Source organism: Leptidea sinapis, chromosome 2 (assembly GCF_905404315.1).
Source record: "Leptidea sinapis chromosome 2, ilLepSina1.1, whole genome shotgun sequence".
Taxonomy (NCBI): Eukaryota; Metazoa; Arthropoda; class Insecta; order Lepidoptera; family Pieridae; genus Leptidea; species Leptidea sinapis.
This window is the reverse complement of record NC_066266.1, coordinates 3,580,796-3,601,658: the sequence shown is the minus strand read 5'-3', so window position 1 is coordinate 3,601,658 and position 20,863 is coordinate 3,580,796. Positions and strand designations below refer to the sequence as shown.

Here is a 20,863-nt window from a genome sequence, read left to right as displayed (position 1 = left end):
GGCAATTTGTTGCCACGATGCTATATGGCAATGAATGAGGTGAATTTTAATAGTATTCTGAAGGTATTACTAGAAAATCAGAAGTTTAGTACCGTTTACTCTAAACTGCATAATGGTCCATCGTTCTTACCTGACTTGGGAGTATGCACTGACAAACTTTGATTAAATAACGAAAGTTTGGAGTTCATCGGCTCTTGGTCTATTTTAAATGTCCTCGCCTGACCTCAGCGCGCGTTTGTTGCAAAATAATTCGATTTACTAATGCGTGTAGTTACGTGCGCCTGAAGTGCACGGGTGTTTGAGTTGAGATATAGGGCTATTTTGCACTTGCACAAGTAACTGAAAACATTTAAGTAATTTTCACGAAAAAGTATTTTACAATGATTAGATTAAGGATTGATCCCCGCTACGCTCCAACTACATACCGCACTACAGTGTCACCAACTTATCTGTGAACTGACGGGTGTCGCCATCGTCGTTTCAGTGTTGCTAATTAATTCCAATGTGCACAAAATTCTTATATCTAACGCTTAAAATTCAGAAGCAATTGCAATAAAACACACGGTACACTCGAAAGTAGTAGACGCTGACAGTCGAATGACATTACAAAATGGCGACCGTAGTTCCTATTTTTGCTACTTCACAGATAAGTTGGTATTACTATACCTAAGAACAATAGCTTTTTAATTACGGCAACTATTAGATGCTTGTGTGCGTGGCATCTTGACACTCAATGGGATCTTTCAAATTTTGTAACATATGCTTCGTGTTATTTTACATTGAAATGAACAAAATACAAAATACTTACAAATATTATTAGCAATGTTAAACAGAACATGTGGCACGTCAACGTCTCACTTTGTTCAAGACTGGCTCGAGAATTACTCGGCTTGTATTGTATATATTATTACTCGGGCGTAGTATTAGTTGCCGCGATTTACGACTTCGCTTGCGGTATTTAGTTAGAGCTTAGCGGAGACAAATCCCTGATCTAAGATCTTATAATATATAAAAAATTTAATTTCAAATTCTGAAACTGTAATATTGATTACAAATATATGTTAAAAAGTGTGGCAAGAAATTTTATTGCCACTTCTAATTCAACTATTCTGATGCGGTGTCACCGCATCTAAAAATCTTTTACATTCATATGTGTCATTTTGGCCAAACTGAATAAATTTTGCCTTAGATCATTTATAGATAGACCACAGATGTGTCAGCTGTGGAAAAGTCAAAAACAATTGAGGTTGACAGTTAAGCTCTATCTTAAGCAATGCCTGCATACCAAAGTAATAAGCCTGGCCTGTTTTCATCGGTTGTCCTCCATCATCTAGACGTATAAATTATTTAACGATTTTTAATTCTTTTTCATTGCATTTAGTGTAAGTTCATTGCATTATAGACAACTAATGGAACTCGTATCAGCGTCGGGTTCGAACTACGATAGCGTAGAGGGAGGATCGAGTTTCACTCGAGTAAGGCTTCGTGCCGTGTCGAGTGTCCTCCGTACCGGAGGGACGTAATCCCTCCTGATAATATATTAATTTGTCTCATTATTTTATTCTATTTGCTATTGTTTAGGGAAACAATATAAGTTCATCGCATAGACTTGGAATTTAGCGCCCGGTAATGCGTGAACTTGAATGGCGACCACGTACCGGAAGACATAGTGGTAGGCCCCCAACAAGATGGAACGTTAATCGAAAGATCGCCGGAATACGTTGGAGGAGGCCTTTGTCCAGCAGTGGAGGTCTTCCGGCTGATGATGATGAATGTGTGAACTACTATGATATAAGCAAAATTCTAAGGAGAATGCCAAGCGTGTCTGACTTTTTACGACGTATCAATCAAGATCGGTTACAATAAAAATTAGTTCGGTTCTCTGTCTTGTTGTATCTCCGATAGAGATGTTCTTCTCTCTCGCTCGCTTTGATCGTCTATACGCTAGTGTTTTGTAAGTCTGTTGTTGAAGGTAGATTTACTGCATAAAGGATATTTTTATTTTAGTCGACATGAAGATGGCTTAGATTAGACAGCTTGAGTCAGGTTAAAAAACTCTTTAAAACACTGTGATAAACGTGGTTACAGATAATTATGTTTAATTAAAGTTGATCAGCCGGAAGAAGTCCACTGCGGGACAAAGGCCTCCCGAAAGATTTCAACGACCGCGACGATCGGTCCTGCGCTGCCCTCATCCAAGGTATTCCGGCGATCTTGACCAGATCGTTGGTCCATCTTGTGGGTGGCCTACCAACACTGCGTCTTCCAGTACGTGGTCGCCATCCGAGAACTTTACTGCCCCAAAGAACAAAAATTAATGCTATTAACACTTACTTACTTTACTTAAAAACACAAGTGAATAATTTTTTTTTGCGATGCAAGCTTTTCATATCGAATAAAATATTTGGTATTATTTTTAGCAGACTCTTTCATGTGAAATTGTGTAAATTCATTAAAATGTATATGCTGTTAACTGTTCAGGATTTCCACCTATAGATGCCAACCTTGAGCCATTTCATGGTATTTGTCTGTTGGTCCATGACGTCTTACTGTATTCAGATTCAAATTCCTTTATTCATATATTTTATGAAAACGTTTTCTACGACTCAAGTCATTATAAGTTTTTAGATTTTAAATTTATTTTTTTATTTTTCCAAGAAGAGTACTTCGTATGCCTCTGCTATGCTATCTTTGTTGTATAATAAAATATTTTCTAATGTAAATGACACCTAACAGACATTCCAGTGCAGACAAACTGGAAGCCATACTGTGTATGTTGTTAGTTCCCTTACATGTAAAGATACTACATATTCACAAGTTGTATTTAGAATATTATTTTTTTTAAACTGAACGAGAAATTGTAATAGAAATTTTTGTTTCATTAGCTATTTTTGTTTTTTGTTGCGAACGCTTTCTATATAAACTCAAATTTTGAACAGCATTCAAATCAAATCAAATCACTTTATTCAGTCAGTAGTAGGATTAGGAAATGAGACTTAAGAATATCAAAAAATATATTTTTCCTATTGAATCTTCCGCTACTTCGTAAAGGGTTGAGCTAATGAGAAGATGTAGCAAGAAACTCATTGCCACTCTTTTTAATCCAGATTTACATTTTCGTTGTTCTACAAATCATTTCAATTATTGTAATATAATATGTAAAGTGATGCAACAAACATAATCAAACGTCAAATAGTAAATTTAATATATTTTACTTAGAAAAATATTAAAGAAATCTTCGTTTAATTTTGTTTTTGTATTCTGTGTCTTGGCAATCTGTCTTTCAACAATGATCCATTAAGCTGTCTGAAAATGATTGTATTTTGGTGTTGTGTTTAGGACAGGCTTTTCTGAGAAGTCTCTCAATTCTTGTCCTCAAATCTTGCTGCTAGTCCCTGAATACTGTGTGTGAATTTAAGGCTCCCAGGTCCCTGAAGTTGAAATGCAAGTTTTGTTTCTATGACTGTTAAGTCTAAACTGGTAGCTCTTATTGTACTTTTCTATTTCTTGCTTATTGGTTTCCAGTTTTATGTCTGCGTACATCTGTTTGTTGTTCACATGCCAAGGAATATTAAGCATGTTTCTGATTGTTTTGCTTTGGAACCTCTCCAGTATTTCTATGTTACTTGTGTTTGCCGATCCCCAGAGCTGAATTCCATATGACCAAAAAGGTTTTAGAATGGCTTTGTAAACAGCCATTTTGCCTTCATATGTAACTTTGGATATTCGACCTAACAGCCAGTATAGATTGCGGACTTTGGTGTCTTCGAAGAAATCTTCGTTTAATGAAAACGTTTTCTACGACTCAAGACATTATGAGTTTTTAGATTTTAAATTTATTTTTTTATTTTTCCAAGATGAGTACTTTTGTGAAAGATAGAAAAATTAATAGTTTACTCCAAACTTAAAGCTCAGCAATGAATCTCGACGAGTCGCTAACATTCTACTCTCTTTTACCAATCTTGTCGTACAAAAACATTTTAATTTCTCTTGTGTAAAACTAGATTTTCTTTTACTGACCTCAAACTTTTCACTGGAAGACCACTACCTTTACTCCAGCCGGAAGACGTCTACAGCTGGACAAAGGCCTCCCGAAAGATCTCCACTACGATCGGTCCTGCGCTGCCCTCATACAACCTATTTCGATCTTGACCAGAACGTCGGTACATGTTGTGGGGGCCCTACCAACACTACGTCTTCCAGAACGTGGTCGAAAGGGCACAAGAAACTCATCGGGGTTCTTTTAAAAAAAAAGAAAAAAAAATAGACTGAGAGCGGTCGCTCCATTCCCAATCTGTGGTATCATTAAGAAAGTCTGTATGGGCTTACCTTAGATGTCGATCTATATTGTGATTATCTATGCAAAAAAAAATTGTGGTAAGATTTGACCGACAACATCTAATTAATGATCTGAATGCACATAAATCACCAATTTCCACCACCGCACTATGCACCACTAAGGCTGTGTCGTTGGTAAGACCCTGATGCTTACGTGCTCTTTCTCGCAATATGTAGTATAGTTACAATAGTACGCAATACTTATTTTTAAAATGTTAAACTACAGTTAGGAATAAGTATTGCTGTACTATTGTGACTATACTACATATTGGGAGAAATATATGTATTTGATTTGATTTGCCTAATCTATCGATTGTTGATCCTTTATCTTAACTAATAAGTGGAGGATGGATTTTTTTAGTTTGATTATACTGCGAAAACTACTGAACCGATCGGAATAATACTTATACCATAAGATGCAGCGTGTTTCGGAGAAGGTTTAAGTATACTTTTTACTATGACAATAAGGGACGAGACGAGCAGGACGTTCAGCTGATGGTAATTGATACGCCCTGCCCATTACAATGCAGTGCCACTCAGGATTCTTGAAAAAAACAATAACTCTGAGCGGCACTACAATTGCGCTCGTCACCTTGAGACATGTCTTAAAATTGCCCAGTAATTATACTAGCTACGGCGCTCTTCAGACCGACACACAATAGGTACCCATAATCTAGCCGGGATCCTGTGCAAAGGGGCCTTCCACTATACCCTCCCACCCATATTTATTTACTTAGAAATACTTATATATTCGCAAATAATTCAGTCAATGACAATTCATATCTACTATGAGCGGGCGCGGGGTTCTTATTTATATGGCAAAACAATGTTTTCCGGGTCAGCTAGTTATATTATAAATAAGTATGTAAGTTCGTATGTTTGACTGTCCCGCTTAGCTACTTAATCGATGAATCACCATGAAATATTGCACAGACGTTGTAAGAGGAACAGAAAAGGACCCTACTACCCTCATCATCGTTTGCAAGACGCTCGGGACCTCTTGAAAATTTAAAGAGAATTTACAGGATCTACTTTACAGTTGATAACCTGCTCAACCCCAATATTTCCATATAACTTCTGGGATTCATTACACAAAAAAAAAGAAAACAAAATTTTATGAACGATGCGGGACTCGAACCCTCGTCCTCTCACGTTCCGTGCGAGCGCTCTTTCCAACTGAGCCGACCGTTCGAGTGACGTATCGTTGATAAATCTTGTATGCTTTGTACAACTCTCAGGCTGTGCCCTCATCTAAAGGATCTACTGTACAGTTGATAACCTGCTCAACCCCAATATTTGCATATTAGGAAATTTACTTGAGATGTCGCTCTTTCAAATCTAAAGCGATGACCCTACTGCGCGCGGTCTCGGTTCAGTTACATTAGGTTAACTTTGCCTCTGATTAGGTGACTCGATAAAATGTTTCACATCGTTGAACATCGGGCTTGAACTTTTTTTTTATTGAAAAGGAGGAGAAACGAGCGTTACTGGTCACCTGGTGTTAAGTGGTCACTTCCGCCCACATTCTCTTGCAACACCAGAGGAATCACAGGAGCATTTTAAGGAAGGTGTACGACTTTTTTTTTGAAGGTACCCATGCCGTATCGTCCCGGACGCACAAGGAAGCTCATTCCACAGCTTTGTAGTACTTGGAAGAAAGCTCCTTGAAAAACGCACTGTGGAGGAAGGTCACACTTACAGATGGTGGGGATGATATCCTATTACGACGAAAATAGAACTCCGACAGAACGTGCGTTCACTTTGACCGTCGCGGTCGCTGTGTGCAAAGATGATGTAAATACTACGTAATAAGAGGCGGGATTGCCTAAGTAAAAGAGAAATTTAGTTTAGTATAAAACGTGCAGTCATTTGACATAAGTTTGAAATAGGAGTAATCACAGTATGGCGATTGGCGATGAAGTATAATCCGGCTAAGTATGGAAGCAAACAGTTTAGATGTATCTCTAATCTCCGTTTTTTACAGGATTTTAGCCGTCGTCTGTCAATCTATCAAAGACTGCACGTTTCATACAATCGAGTGAATCGCTTTTTTCTTAGAGTTTCGCTAGGCTGACTGTGTGTAGGATTCTATTATAGGCCCACGTAGGTAACAGTTAACTCGGAACTTTGACTGTCGCTTCGCCCAAGCAGTTTTTTTTTATGGAATATGAGGACAAACGAGCGTACGGGTCACCTGGTGATCACCGCCGCCCACATTCTCTTGCACAGAGAAATCACAAGAGCTTTGCCGGCCTTTAAGGAAGGTGTACGCGCTTTTTTTGAAGGTACCCATGTCGTATCGTCCCGGAAACACCGCACAAGGAAACTCATTCCACAGCGTTGTAGTACGAGGAAGAAAGCTCCTTGAAAACCGCACTGTGGAGGACCGCCACACAACCAGATGATGGGGATGATATCCTAACTTGTGGCGTGTCGTGCGAAGATGGAATTCGGCGTTAATTAATTAATAAATAATATGTAAATTATATTTAAGTGATAACCCTCATTTTAAGGATTAAATATACAAATTTGAATTTGTAATTAAAATTTTTGGACAGTGCGGGATGTGAATCCGCTAAGATGGAGTCACAACCCGAGAGTTGAATAAACATACTAAGATTTATAGAACATGCGTCATGCGGATAGCAGGTTTAGTTGGTTAGAACGTTGGGATGTCAACCGACAGGAGCGGGTTCAAATCCCATATCACCCATAATATTTTTCCAAAATTAATTTGTACAAATGTAAATAAATTTTGCAAAAAGTCTTGAGTTTTCATATAGGTAATAATAATGTGAAGAAATTATTTCCCCAAGCTATTTTAGGTACTAGCTTTATCATCTTATATTTTACCATTATTATCGGTGCATTAAACATAATATCTCCTCCAACCACAGGCGTCGCTGTCGTTCTTTTTCGATTCCAGCTCCGCTTCACTCTGTCGTATGGTGTTTTATGGGTATCACTACAATACTTACAAAAAGCTCTTTTCAACTTATTTTTATGACAATATGGGGCGAGACGAGCAGATCGTTCAGCTGACGGTAATTGATACGCCCTGCCCTGAAAAACCCAATAATTCCGAGGGCATCACAATTGCGCTTGTCACCTTGAGACATAAGATGTTAAGTCACATTTGCCCAGTAATTTTACTAGTTACAGCGCCTTTCAGACCGATTCATAGTATTGCTTACACATTACTGCTTCACGGCAGAAAAATTCGCCGTTGTGGAAAGTACCTACCCATAATCTAGCCGGCATCTTGTGCAAAGGTAAATATAGTGTGGTGAGTTGTGGAACAACTACAAACTACATTTTGATTTACCTATTTGACAAATATTTTTAATGTATTTAAATTTGTCTATAATATCTATGATTTTAATAGAATTTCTCTATAAAGAATCTAGAATAAAAAAAAATTCATTCTGACCGAAAGGTCTCATTTATCATCCCAGATTATAACGCTTATGATTTTAAGCGTTATAATATAATATAATCCGACGGGAATCGAAACTGCTAACCATTTCTCATGACTCCCAAACCACTGGCCGCAGAAAGACATTATTATGTGTAAGGAGTTAAAATAAAACACAATGTTGTATTTTATATGCATATATTCGTATTTAATATTTCAATAGGTATCTAACAATTAATTAATACAACTTAACTAAAAAAAATACACTGACTCTTTATCGAACTGTCGGTACTAACTAACTTATCTAGTAAGCAAAGTTCTAATTACAAAAGATACATTCGATCCTACATTTCAAATTAATATCCATTGTAAACGAAATTACAATATACAGAAATTCAAATTTCGAAATTAGATTACAATCTAATATTGAAATGGCAACTTTCTACATATTTCAAATAAATTACAATCTGCCGTTATTATTAACTAAATAAAAACTATTATAAATATGTTAATACATTTATGTACTGTACAATAGTCAAATCAATTTAAATTACACGTATTTGACAGACGCTACAAGTATTGCAAGGTTTGCATGAATGTTTTTTTTTTAAGAAATAGGCAAAGCCACTCTGTTCATCCAACAATACTAATATTATACTTAACGAAAATATTTTAAGTGAACTGGCAAACTAACTCTTATTATTAAAATAAATAATGGAAGTATATCTACTAGTATAATATATCTCTCAAACATTGATTACGTCTACTAAAAATTTGAGAGATCATTTCTCGATAAAAAACTGCCAGAAATATTTAACTAAGGGCTATTTCGAGCCGATTTAAGACAGCCTTTTTCTTTTATCGAGTCTGTCAAATAAGTTGGCATCCCCAAATTTTAGCTTAACGTCTCACATATACAAACATAGCACACACATTTACAAATTGATTTAAAAATTAAAATTCATTAGTTTTATTATTTACAACGACTTTTGACATCGTAATGGCTATTAAAGTGACATTTCATATAAACTACTTTGCACTAAGTCATTTATGAGTATTGTAATGTAAAATCTAGTTTTTCTTGTGTTTGTCAAGGTATATCAACTTAAAAAACAGTAAAATCAAATCTACCATTTAAATGCTTTACTACTATTGTCACAGTAATAGCCAACATAGCGCCAGTCTCTTAAAGATATAGTTAAATGATATGACTTGGGCAATTTACATTTTCGATGATTTAAATATATTTTAGGCCGTCAAGCCTTAGGCCAGAAGTTTTCGTTGGAAATTGAAGCCGAAACTATTTGTTATACTAAAAATGGGCACTTAAAGATGCCATTTTTAAAAGTGTCCGAAAATGGTAAAAATAAACGCCCATTTCTATAGAACAAAGTCAAAATCTTACAGTTTATTGGAATGCCATTCGTTTTGCGTTGATATGTATATACCCAATCATCTTAAATTTCAAATAAAATGCAACATTTTCATCGAAGACAAAACGAAATGCGCAAAAATGTTGCAGAAATTTGAAATGTAACGAGAATTGCGTAATTTGTAAACTGCGCGTATCGAAAACGAACGTATCCCAATATACTGTTGAAATCAAAGATATTTACAAAAAGACTAGATAAGAAGACTACACCATATTGATACCGTACTTCTCGGGAGCGAAGTAGCTATTGCCCGAGTTAGAGAAATTTGTAATTTGGGAAGCTTGGAGCATGCTTAAATGTGGCGAGTTCTGGGGTTGGTTTTCTGGGGATTCCTGGCCCGAGGGGAGGATGTTGTGTGACGGCCAAGGCGCTGGCGGGGAAGAGTTCCCGAAAGACACTTGGTTGTAAAGCTGGTTACCGTTCGCAGTCAAGTTGTGGGAGTGGCTTCCGTGGGACTGGTTCATCGTGCCGTTGAAGTACTCCATCTGAAAGATAGTTTACATTAGTATCTTTATCGGAATATATGACTTGAAGAAACTGTTGCGAAAGTGTTTTTTTTACAATATTCTCTATGATTACATTAAATTTAAACTATCATTACGGGTAAGTCTGTCAAGAATACTGGCAGCTGTGCCGCGTTGGATAGCTAGGCTGATCAATTGAGCGATATAGCTGACAGTAGCCCTATTGCTCTCTTTTCATAGCGGGTATTTGATTTATCTTCTTTACCAAGCTAAGAAGCGATAGACAGGAGAACATGTGTAAATATTAAGTGCCGGTATGTGGATGTTGTAATGAAAATAAGCTTTAATCTAAAATATATAAACTACTGCGTAATACCATACATTGATCATTATAATATTATGATTATTTCCTTGCACTATATTTTATCTGAGTCATTTGTTTGTTGCATATCTTATTTCCATAATATTTATTATTTTTTAACAATGTTACTATTATTGTGACATCCTACAATAGCAACAGGAAGTACGTTTGTAAAATCCAATTTTGTAATACCATTTGTACTATCGACAAAATTGATTCTTCGCTCATTTTTATCAAAACATTTTATCATAAAAACAGGTTTATATATGCACGAAAGAGATTGTTGAAGAGATAATTGGTGGACTGTCAGTGTCTAATATAATGATGACTTAGAAAATATATGTTCAAGCTAATTTTTACTTACTTGTTTATTATGACTATAGGAAAATGACATTGAAGTGGGTTACGATTCAATTTTGTCGATGGTACCATCGACTATAAACACTATAATGTCATATAATCTACTTTTGTATTAATGTAACTTGCTCAGAGGGAAATAGAGAGGGCTCGAAATTTCCTTGAGAGATGGAATCAGAAATGAGGAGATCCGTAGCAGAACCACAGTCACCGACATAGCTCAGATGATTGCGAAACTGAGGTGGCAGTGGGCAGGCAGGCCGTTGGGGCAGTAAAGTCCTTGAAAGGCGACTACGTACCGGAAGACATAGTGTTGGTAGGCCCCCCCACGATCTGGTCAAGATCGCCGGAGTAGGTTAGATGAGGGCATCGCATGACCGATAGTCATGGTGATCAATGAAAGGCCTTTGTCCAGCAGTAAACGTCCCCCGGCTGAAATGGAACTTGCAAAAAAAAATAAGTTGTAACGTTATATGCTTACCTGACTAGGATAGTACGGTGAATTGTAAGCACTCTGTCCATAACCCTGATGGTGGTGAGAAGTCGAGTAGCTCCTTATATAGTCTGAACTTCCAGGCCAGTGAAAACTATTGTAGCTATCCGGGTGGTACACATTCCCTGGACCATTCAGACTCTGTGGCGTTATCGGAGGGGAAGGCGTAGTCATAATTGAAGAGTTTGACCCCAATGGAGTCAAGTTGCCAGTCAATCTGGAGCTGTATTGGTCTTTAACTAAATTACTCCCGAAAGACTTCTCTGTATAGTCAACTTTACTGTAATCTAGTCTTTTGGGGCTGCCATACAACTCCTGCTTAGGGGTAACCCCGTATGAATGCACAAGATTTTCTGAAGGCGATGAATCCTTGCTCATTCTGACATCGTTTGAGTAATGATGGGTTATGGAGAGGTTCTTGTTGATAGGGGATGATTCGTAGTTCGAAGGGGGAGCTTCTTTCTTACAGATGACGTTGATTGGAGGACTGACTGAAGTGGTTGGTGTGATTGGCAGATTTGGGGATGAGGTTGTGATGCTGGAAGTGTGAGTTGAAGAGCTTGCGGTTGAATTGGATTTTGATGTGGCGACTTTGGAGGAAGTGCTCTTGATTGAGCTGCTGGATATGGATTTGGAACTGGTTGTTTTACTGGATATCTGGGTGTTTGTCTGCTGTTGCAGCTGCTGTCGGCATTTTGCTCGGCGGTTCTTGAACCAAACCTGGTGAACAAAAATTAGTATTATATTTATATTTACATTTAAAAACGTCATGTCAGGGACAAACTTAGAGAACCTTTAAACGCGTTACAGGAACAATGGAACGCTGACGGATTGTCAAGATTAATAATTTGATTAGGAGTATGCCAAGGAGATTGAAAACAGTTCGGAGAGCTAGAGTGGGCAATACTAACTATTGATAATAGCCCACGTTAAGACCTTCCCTAAACGTTATGAAAGAAAATATTGCATACAAAAATGTTTGTTTCCTAAAAAAGAACGTTATATGTTTCCTATATTTTATTAATTTCACCTTATTTTGGTTTATTTTCTTAATTGATCAATAATAATCTCGACATCTGTAATATTAAATAAACAAATAAGTTAAATACGAGCACCATTGTAATGCTGCTCAGAATTATTGGGTTTTTCAAGAATCCTGAGCGTCACAGATAGAATTACCATCAGCTGAACGTCCTACTCGTCTCGTCCTTTATTTTCATAAAAAAAACCTTATTAAACTTAATTGTCAAATATCTATAATCTTTCGTTTTATACACAAATTCTTTTGCGTTCTTCTAACTCTGTCCATGATTGTATTTATAAGTTTGAAAGGCTGAGTTTGAAGTTATTTAAAGTAAGTCACAGTTGACAAAAGCTCTAGAATCAAGGGTTTTTGAAACAATACATCAGCCACATCGATACACGCGAGTCTCTATAATAGTTAGATCGTCGAAGCGTAAGTAGCCAGGCGATATAATTCACGTATAAGAAGAAAGATAAACAAGGGGGCAAACAACCGCACAATGGGAGATTTACTCATTACATATAATTATTACACTTGGCACATCTGCTAGTAGTTTTACAAGTTTTTATTTAACTTGTTATTTTCGTATGTTTGAGTCAAAACTTGCAGACAGATATACGTCTAGAAAGACTATGATAGCTGTGAACACGTCGATAAAAATAGCGGTAGAGGCTGTACTGTACAGTACTGTGTACATTTTTTTTATGAAAAGAAAAGAGTTTCCTGCGCCTGTTCTTCTCATGTCTGAGGCATACTTTTTTGAATAGGTGGTAGTTTTTAGCTTTCAATAAGTGATATCATATCCTACTATGAATAAAAATATTTGAATTTTGATTACAATTTTATACAAAGCCCTCGCTGTTAAAGTTGACTTGTACTTTTACAGTCCTAAAAAAAGCATTGTTATGATGAAACTCTTGGTTACCCAACATTGCAGCTACTGAGTAGGTAACGCCAAATAAAACTCATCGTCATCTCTCCGTGCCCATACGAACGCAACTGGGATTATCTCCCTACCGTTTCCGAGGCCCCACTGTTCCCTATTGTGATGAATAAATGAGTTAATAAGTTTTATGAAAAAGAGCAAAGAGTGAATAGCTTTTTGTTGCTACAACAGATGCGAATTCGGCGGCCATCTTGTAATTACGCGGCATTAATTTGAAACGGTTTATAATTGTAAATTGTAACACATTTGTGAAATTACAATGAATTGTTTTGTTATTTTGTTTATTTGATTATGTTGTTGCCTTTCCAGCTTTTATTAGATTAGATACACATCTTACATTATAGTAATATTAAAAAAAATATGTAACCTCTTTTAATGGCTCGTTCATAATGTTGATATACAAAATTTTCAATACTTGAAAAAGTATGTTTTTTCCATACTTAATATTATATCGACAATAGCTGGTAGAAATTAATTATTTTAATAAATAATTTCATCGCTTTATTATTAGCTTCTATAATATTAAATGATATTTAATTTTGATTAAATTAATATACATTTAATAATACTTACATAAAACTATTACCACGTCGGAAAGTGTGAATATTACTTTAACAATGCTAGTACGTATGCAAGTACTTAATAACATCATTCAAATAAGACAAGTTGTTGAAATTTTCACTAATTAAGTACTTTGGTCGACAATAATATTAAATTTTTTAACTCGCCATACTTCACTTCGTTTACAATTGCTACATTCACCATACTTCATACCATACCCTGTGCCTACAGCAGCGCCATTGTGGTAGTTTTTTGAACTATTATTTACAGCATTAGCTGGACACTTTTTCAACTTTTCTCTCATATGAGATGATTCTCCTGGCCTCTACCCACCCTGAGTAATAATTAACAAGTAGGTCATAACTTGACAAACATCTCCTAAGTAACTGTTATCATTTTATTGGACACTTACTGTCCACCAATTGTAATACAATCTTTTTTGTCCAAATATACAATTGTTTTGGTTATGAAACAATTTTATCGATGGTACCTTCAGATAGGGACGCACAAACAAACTCAATTAAAATTATTATCATCGCAAATCAAAATAATCCAATTAAACTGACCCCCTTGAGCGATCTTATCGCGAATATTTGAATCGTAAATCTTCCCTAGATCATACGAGCCGAGCATTCTAATTATTATTTTTGTACCAACTTCTATATGGTGCACGTTTGTGAGTTTTCATGCCCCAGCTCGACTTCGCCTTTTGAAAAAACAAAGACATTACCTATATTTTATATCTTTAAACAATTATATAATCTGAATTTCGGAAACGGCTCCAACGATTTTAATAAAATTTAGTATACAGGTAGTTTTGGGGGCGAGAAATCGATCTAGCTAGGTTTCAATTTAAAAAAATGTAGTTTTATCCGTGTTTAAATGAGAAACAGCTACAATAACATTAGAACACAAAGACATTGGGTGATCCGGAAAGCAGAAGACCCCGGTTCGAATACAGATGTCCTATTTTTTTTTGTTCAAGTTTTGTACATTCTTAAAAATCCGAGCAAGGTTGGATCGTCCAGATATTTATCAATAAATGCAATGTTAAGTTACTCCAAATTTAAAATAGCTTCTCCCTGTCATGTAATTCTGTAGAGACAAAGATAAAGACAGTTTTAAATTTGGAATAACTTTACGTCGCGTTTAAAACTTTTTGTTTGTTTGTCTTTATCTTACCTTTGTCATTACGAAATTGCGTGACAAGGAGAAGTAATTCTAAACCTGGAGTAACTTTACATTGCGTTTATAAGTAAGTCTGAAAAAGTTTTTAATTTGAAATTACTTTACTTCGCGTATATTAACAACACAGTTTAGGTGTCTGAAACTTTATTTATCTCAGAGAGAATTTCAAATTTACTTTTAATTTAAATTTGACTTTTATCGTTAACTATATCTACTACTTACGTAGTATAGTTAAATTGTTTACGATACGATATATTATGATGTAATAACACGAATTTAACATTGTTTTTTTCTTTTTAAGTATTTTTGTAATAAAATTTTAAGCGGCCAATATACACATAACTCGACGTAAAAGCTCTAATTGATAATAGTTCTTTCCTGAGAAGAATGGGTGCCAAAGACTCATTAACGCTATCTTCCTCGACATAGCAAAAATACTTCAAACGTCAAATACTCAAAGCCTTACGTAGGAAAGTCAAAAATAAAAGTAAACGTAAATTAATAAGTACACAAGGGTTACTGAGTACAGTAGATGTATCAATCCACACATACCGTAAATAAATAAAAACTTAAATAATAAACAATATAATAACTTTAATAAAAAAGTAGCGCCTGTTCCCCAGCGTGACGCATGGACCAGCCATCGCCTCCCTCGACCTTATTTAAAGCACTTCTACAATACTAAAGGTAAGTAGGTATACTGTATGTCTGTGAGACATTTTGTGATCCTTACATAAAAGTTGTCTTAAAAATAGGCAACGTTTGAGTCGGACTTACACATGATAGGTTCCGTATCATCTAAAAAATAATAACACTTTATTTTATTTAAATGCTTTCCTAAATACATATATTTTTTATTATATTACATATTTTTAAACTTTTCAGTTTTAGTTAGATAGGCTTCCGGTAGGCTACTTTTTTTTAGTTACCTTTTGGTACAGAACCCTAAAACAGTATAAAAATAACAATACTCCATTGTATTTTATTAATATTAAGATAATTATTTCTTCAACAGAATTCATAATTCCACCCCCAGTAGTAAATCACGCAAGGCATAAATCTAAAGTACAGATAACAATCTTATAAGAAAAAACAAAACTCAGCTACCCACTTAACTGTTACTCGTCCCATTTACAGCAACACGAATACCGCATTAGCGTCCAATCGAATCACGTTCCAATTTTGAAATTTGAAAATCGAATCACAAAATCCCCTCCATTGTTCGACAGAACGTTAAATATGATAACGAGATCGCTCATTTAACTGGGAGACTTCAAAGAGATAGGACCTGTACGATTTTAATGGCGCGCTAACGGTTTATCTGATTCAAAAGTCCTGTTTCTGACTTAATGATTAGATTATTGGATCGTTAGTGTCTTTGATGACAGAGTATGTTATTTAATTGTATTGCAGTTACCAAATATTAGCGTTTCACAATTTTTGCGTAGAATTATTATTGTTTCACCAAATTCGACAGCTTGGTACTTATCAATTAGTGATCTATTCACAACAAAACATTGCAAATTCGTTTGGCATTACAATATATGAAATAAAAACTATCATTTCGAGGAAGTGTACCAAGAATCGTCCCGTTTTTGCTCTTAATAGTGATTTTCATTATTATAACACTAGAAATAAGGGATTGCTTGTAACTAATTCTAGTAGGCTTCATAGGATACCTAATAGCTTTAAGGGTAAATGTATACACTTCAATAATAAAGTCCCAGCCACTGTTCAGGCATTATCTATATTAAAATTTAATATAATAATTTAAATGTTTTATAAAAAAAATGGCTCTGTCGTAAATCCTATTACTCCGCTGCTGAATATCTAAATGATCGCACAGCCTGGGACAAGATTATGATTGTTTTATAGCGATAGGAATGACTGTACAATATTATATATTTTTATTGAAAAGAGCGCAAAAAAGAATGCTGGGAGAGTTTCTTGCGCCGCTTCTTCTCTCTCAGAGCGCCATTTGTTTCCGAAGCGGTAGTAGTATCTAGTATATTAGAAATGACATCAAAAATAATTCTAAACGAATCAATTTTGAGAAAATAAATGCCTTTTATGCCTTTTAATACTGGCAACATTTCCGCGTTGGATAGCTAGGCTGATACGTTGATAGAAATAGCTGGCAGCGCTTGCGTGATTAAATAAGTGAGGTTCTACTGTGCTTAGTGCTACCGATTAATCTAATCATCTTATCACAATCGAAATAATTAATAAAGAAATTTGATCGATTTAAAAGATTGTAATGTTATCTTTGGGTGAACTAGTCCCTACTAAGGTAATGCTACTAAAACAGAGAGAGAGTGAAAAGAAGATTCTATCGCAGCAGAAAAATTCAAATCGATTGCATCGATCATCTGGGCACTAGTCGAAGGCACGCCTCTAATAACAACACAACTCCTTCTTTTGCCACAGATAAAATGATAAAACTTCGAAAAATGCGTTTTGCAAATGTGACGCTTGGCGTGACGAAACTGACCGTACTTAATGACAATGACTCTTGTATTTTTAATTTACAATCATTTCATTAACTTGTCATTGAGTATTATTGTTGCATCACATTACATAGATTGTAATTAAAATAATTTGTAAAAGGATGAAGCTGTTAATTTTGATCTAAAAGAGTAACAATGGGTTTCTTTACATTTCATTAAAGTTCAACCCTTTCCGAAGAGTTCAATAGTAAAAAGTATAACTAATTTACAAGTAAGAGGCTTCTTTGTACAGGATGCTGGCTAGATTATGGGTGCCTATTTCTGCCGTTAAGTAGTAATATTTAAGCATTTCTGTGTTGCGGTCTGAAGGGCGCAGTAAAATTACTGGGAAAATTAGACTTAGCATCCTATGTCTCAAGATGACGAGCGCAATTGTAGTGCCGCTTAGAATTTTTGAGTTATTTGAGAATCCTGTGCGGCACTGCATTATATGGGCAAGGCGTATCAATTACCATCACCTGAACGTCCTGCTCATCTCATCCCTTACTGTCATAAAAAATATTGACATTCATTAGTCTCATTTTTGACCTAAATGAATAATTGATTTGATTTGAAAGGAACAAAAGGTGAATTCGTCTGCTTGAGATCTTGATAATGCGTTTGAAAAGTTGTGTACTCAAGAGTATTTAAATTTATTTTGAAGTTATACTTCGTTAGGCGCGTTATGAAAAAAGTGATGTGCGGGCATCACTTTTACACAAAAGTAACAGGGGTAACTAAAATTTCTGACGTTTGCGACATTCGCTATTTTTTTTGGTTTCTTCATCAATATATATATCAATAGGACAGGCAAATAGTTTAAGCCCATACAGCCTTATTCGTTATTTAATAATTAACTGTCAAAGCCATTTTTGCAAGAATTTTACAATATTGTTCTTTCTACAAACGTAGAATAGCAGGAGGAATAAATAAATTTAAGGATTTTTGCATTGTTACGCCAAAGAAGTATAACTTCTGCGTCCATACATACTTATGTAAAAAAGTGTGTGTGTACTTACACACACACTTGTTTATTTATTTACTCAGGATTCATGTGATAAAATGGATAGATTAGAAAATACTTTTTAACTATTACTATTACCTATTCGCATCTAAAACTATCGAGAACAAAATCTGGTAAACCAAAAGCCAACATATCAGTGACTAAACTTATAAACAGTTAATTGAAAGTCACAACAAAATTAAATTGAATAATTTATCAATTACTTACTGAGTCAATAATATTTACCAATAACATTTCTAAAAGTCTTTAATTAATAAGTTATCAATACATTTACGTTTTACTTACCTTAAATGCACTTTCTGTGCTAATTAGTTATAAGGCGCTTAACTCAATAAGTGTATTGATGCATTTACGTAATTAACTTTGTAACAAATTCTACGCATAAACAGATTAAAAAACTACCTTCAAAAATTACTTAAGCTTCCACGAAATATTTAAGACTCTCTTTTAGATTTTTCATTCCATAATTCGGTTGTTCGTGGACAAAAGTCCCATGACAACTGCTCTGTGCTTGAACGCCACACATAGTTAGATGACATTTCAGCGTGTGGCATCATAAATAATGACTTAACTTATACACCCTGCCCATTCAAATGCAGTGCCGCTTGAAAAACCCAAAAAAGTCTGAGCGGAACTACAATTGCGCTCGTCACCTTGAGACGTAAGATATTAAAAGGCTCATGTGCAAAGCAATTTCACTAGCTACGGCGCCCTTCAAACCGAAATATAGTACAAACTTCACGGCAGATATAGGTGCCGTTGTGGTACCCATAATCTAGCCGGCATCCTGTGGAAAGGAGCCTCCGGACTGGTAAAATGGCACAATAAACAGGCTATTTAATTACATATTTTATTGTACGATATTGCATAATATGCATTATAAGGAAAGTAAAAAAAAGCCCACTGAGTTTCTTACTGTTCTTCTCAGTGTGTTCTCTCAATGGCTTCAATAAGTGATTTTAAATCCTATTTTGAATAAAAATATTTGAAATTATATGATAGCCCAATACTGAATTTTCAATGTGTGTGTAGTAGGTAGTGGTTGAATTATAAATATACCAACGAGCTAATGCTTTGGTTGACTGTTTACGACTTGGCAAACAAAATCTGTTATAGTAACAATGGATTCACATTCCTTTTCTAACTTGCTGTATCTCTGATATAGATGTTCTTCTTTCTCGCTCGCTTTGTATGTTAATACGTATTGCCTTTATCTATGGTCATCGCAATATTTGTCTGAAATGTAATCTTTTCTTTCTGACATACCTGAACTCTGGATTCCGGCAGGTTGATCTTTAGTGCTACCTCTTCCCTCATGAAGATGTCAGGATATCTTGTCTTCCCAAACAAGGCTTCTAGCACATCTAGCTGAGCTCTGGTGAATGTAGTACGCTCCCGTCTCTGCTTACGTGGATTTACACCTGATAAAAGAACGTTTGTGTTATTAAAGATATCGTAGGATAACTTTAAGTGGAGCGTTTTTAATCATGTTTTAGAAGACCGATACTTGCAAAGAGTTTTAATTTAAAAACTACCTTTTTGTAATGTGATTTGATTTATTATTACCGTATCAGTGGGCGTTCTAAAATCTATTGAGACTGTCGAAATTGAATACTGAGGCAAGCGCTAGACTTGGAACCCTTAAGGAAAACGAAAACGCAGCCTTCCAAAGTAAACCTGGCGGCGGACTGTCATTGACGAAGTGAAAGACATAGGAAAGACAGACCTGGAGTGAAATTAAGAGAGATGAGACCGATCGCGATGGAGATGCATTGTGGATGCACTCTGCTCCAGCTAGGGGTTAAAGGAACTCAAATGAAGTGATACAATAACTAAATAACAACACGTATCTGTGGTTTCCAATATGCCAGAGTAATATATTCAAATTGTTTTAATTTCTCAAGGACATGGACATAAAATCCAAAATGAGAAGACTCAAATGGCAATTTGCAGGTCAGGTCACATGATAAGAGGCCAAGAGAAATGGGAGAATCGGGACAAAATTGTGACACGATGGTACCCTAGAGAAGAGAAAAAGAAAGAGGCAAACCGAAGAAAAGATGGAATGATGACATTAGACAAGTAGCAGGAGTAAGGTGGAATAGAGTGGCCCAAGATAGGCATGAAAGGAAAAGGTTGGAGGAGGCCTTTGCCGAGTGGCAAGCAGACTAGAATATATTAAGATTAGTTTAGCTACAAAAATGTATTTGAAGATTGATTCATAGTTTTTAGTTCTTAATACTTTGTAAATAGTTATAAGTTGGTCTGAATAATGAAAGGTTCTATTATTATTAAATTATTTAATTTCTCACAGTGAGGCCACATTGTCGACTAGAGAGAGTCTAGACAAGCAATTCGACATTTCGTCATACGTGGTCGTTATTTTTAATTTTATTTTGTTTATGAAAATAAGGGACGAGACAAGCAGGAAGTTCAGCTGATGATAATTGATATACCCTGCCCATTACAATGCAGTGCCGGTCAGGATTCTTGAAAAACCCAAAAAAACTTCTGAGCGGCACTACATTTGCGCTCATCACCTTCAGACAAAGATGTTAAGTTTAATTTGCCCATTAATTTCACTAGCTACGGCGCCCTTCAGACTGAAACACAGTAACGCTTACACATTACTGCTTCACGTCAGAAATAGGCGCCGTTGTGGTACCCATAATATAGCCGGCATCCTGTGCAAAGGAGCCTCCCTGGTCGTTTTATATAAAAGTTTTGTTCCTATTTTTGTTCTGTGAAAGCAAAGAAGTATATAACATCTTAC

The 20,863-nt window shown here is 35.6% G+C and overlaps 1 protein-coding gene across 3 annotated transcripts in view; it reads right to left on the bottom strand.

Moving 5' to 3' along the window:
- Nucleotides 1-7,934: 7,934 nt before the first annotated feature.
- Nucleotides 7,935-20,863, bottom strand: part of LOC126976032 (homeotic protein ocelliless) — a 65,562-nt gene continuing 52,633 nt past the window's right edge. For all 3 annotated transcript variants that reach the window (XM_050824181.1, XM_050824186.1, XM_050824193.1), the window contains 3 exons: nt 19,357-19,511; nt 10,850-11,581; nt 7,935-9,671 (listed from right to left, as the gene is read on the bottom strand). In XM_050824181.1, the coding sequence (XP_050680138.1) occupies nt 9,390-9,671; nt 10,850-11,581; nt 19,357-19,511 (1,169 nt within the window). In that variant the 3' untranslated portion in view covers nt 7,935-9,389. The remainder of the gene's footprint in view (nt 9,672-10,849; nt 11,582-19,356; nt 19,512-20,863) is intronic.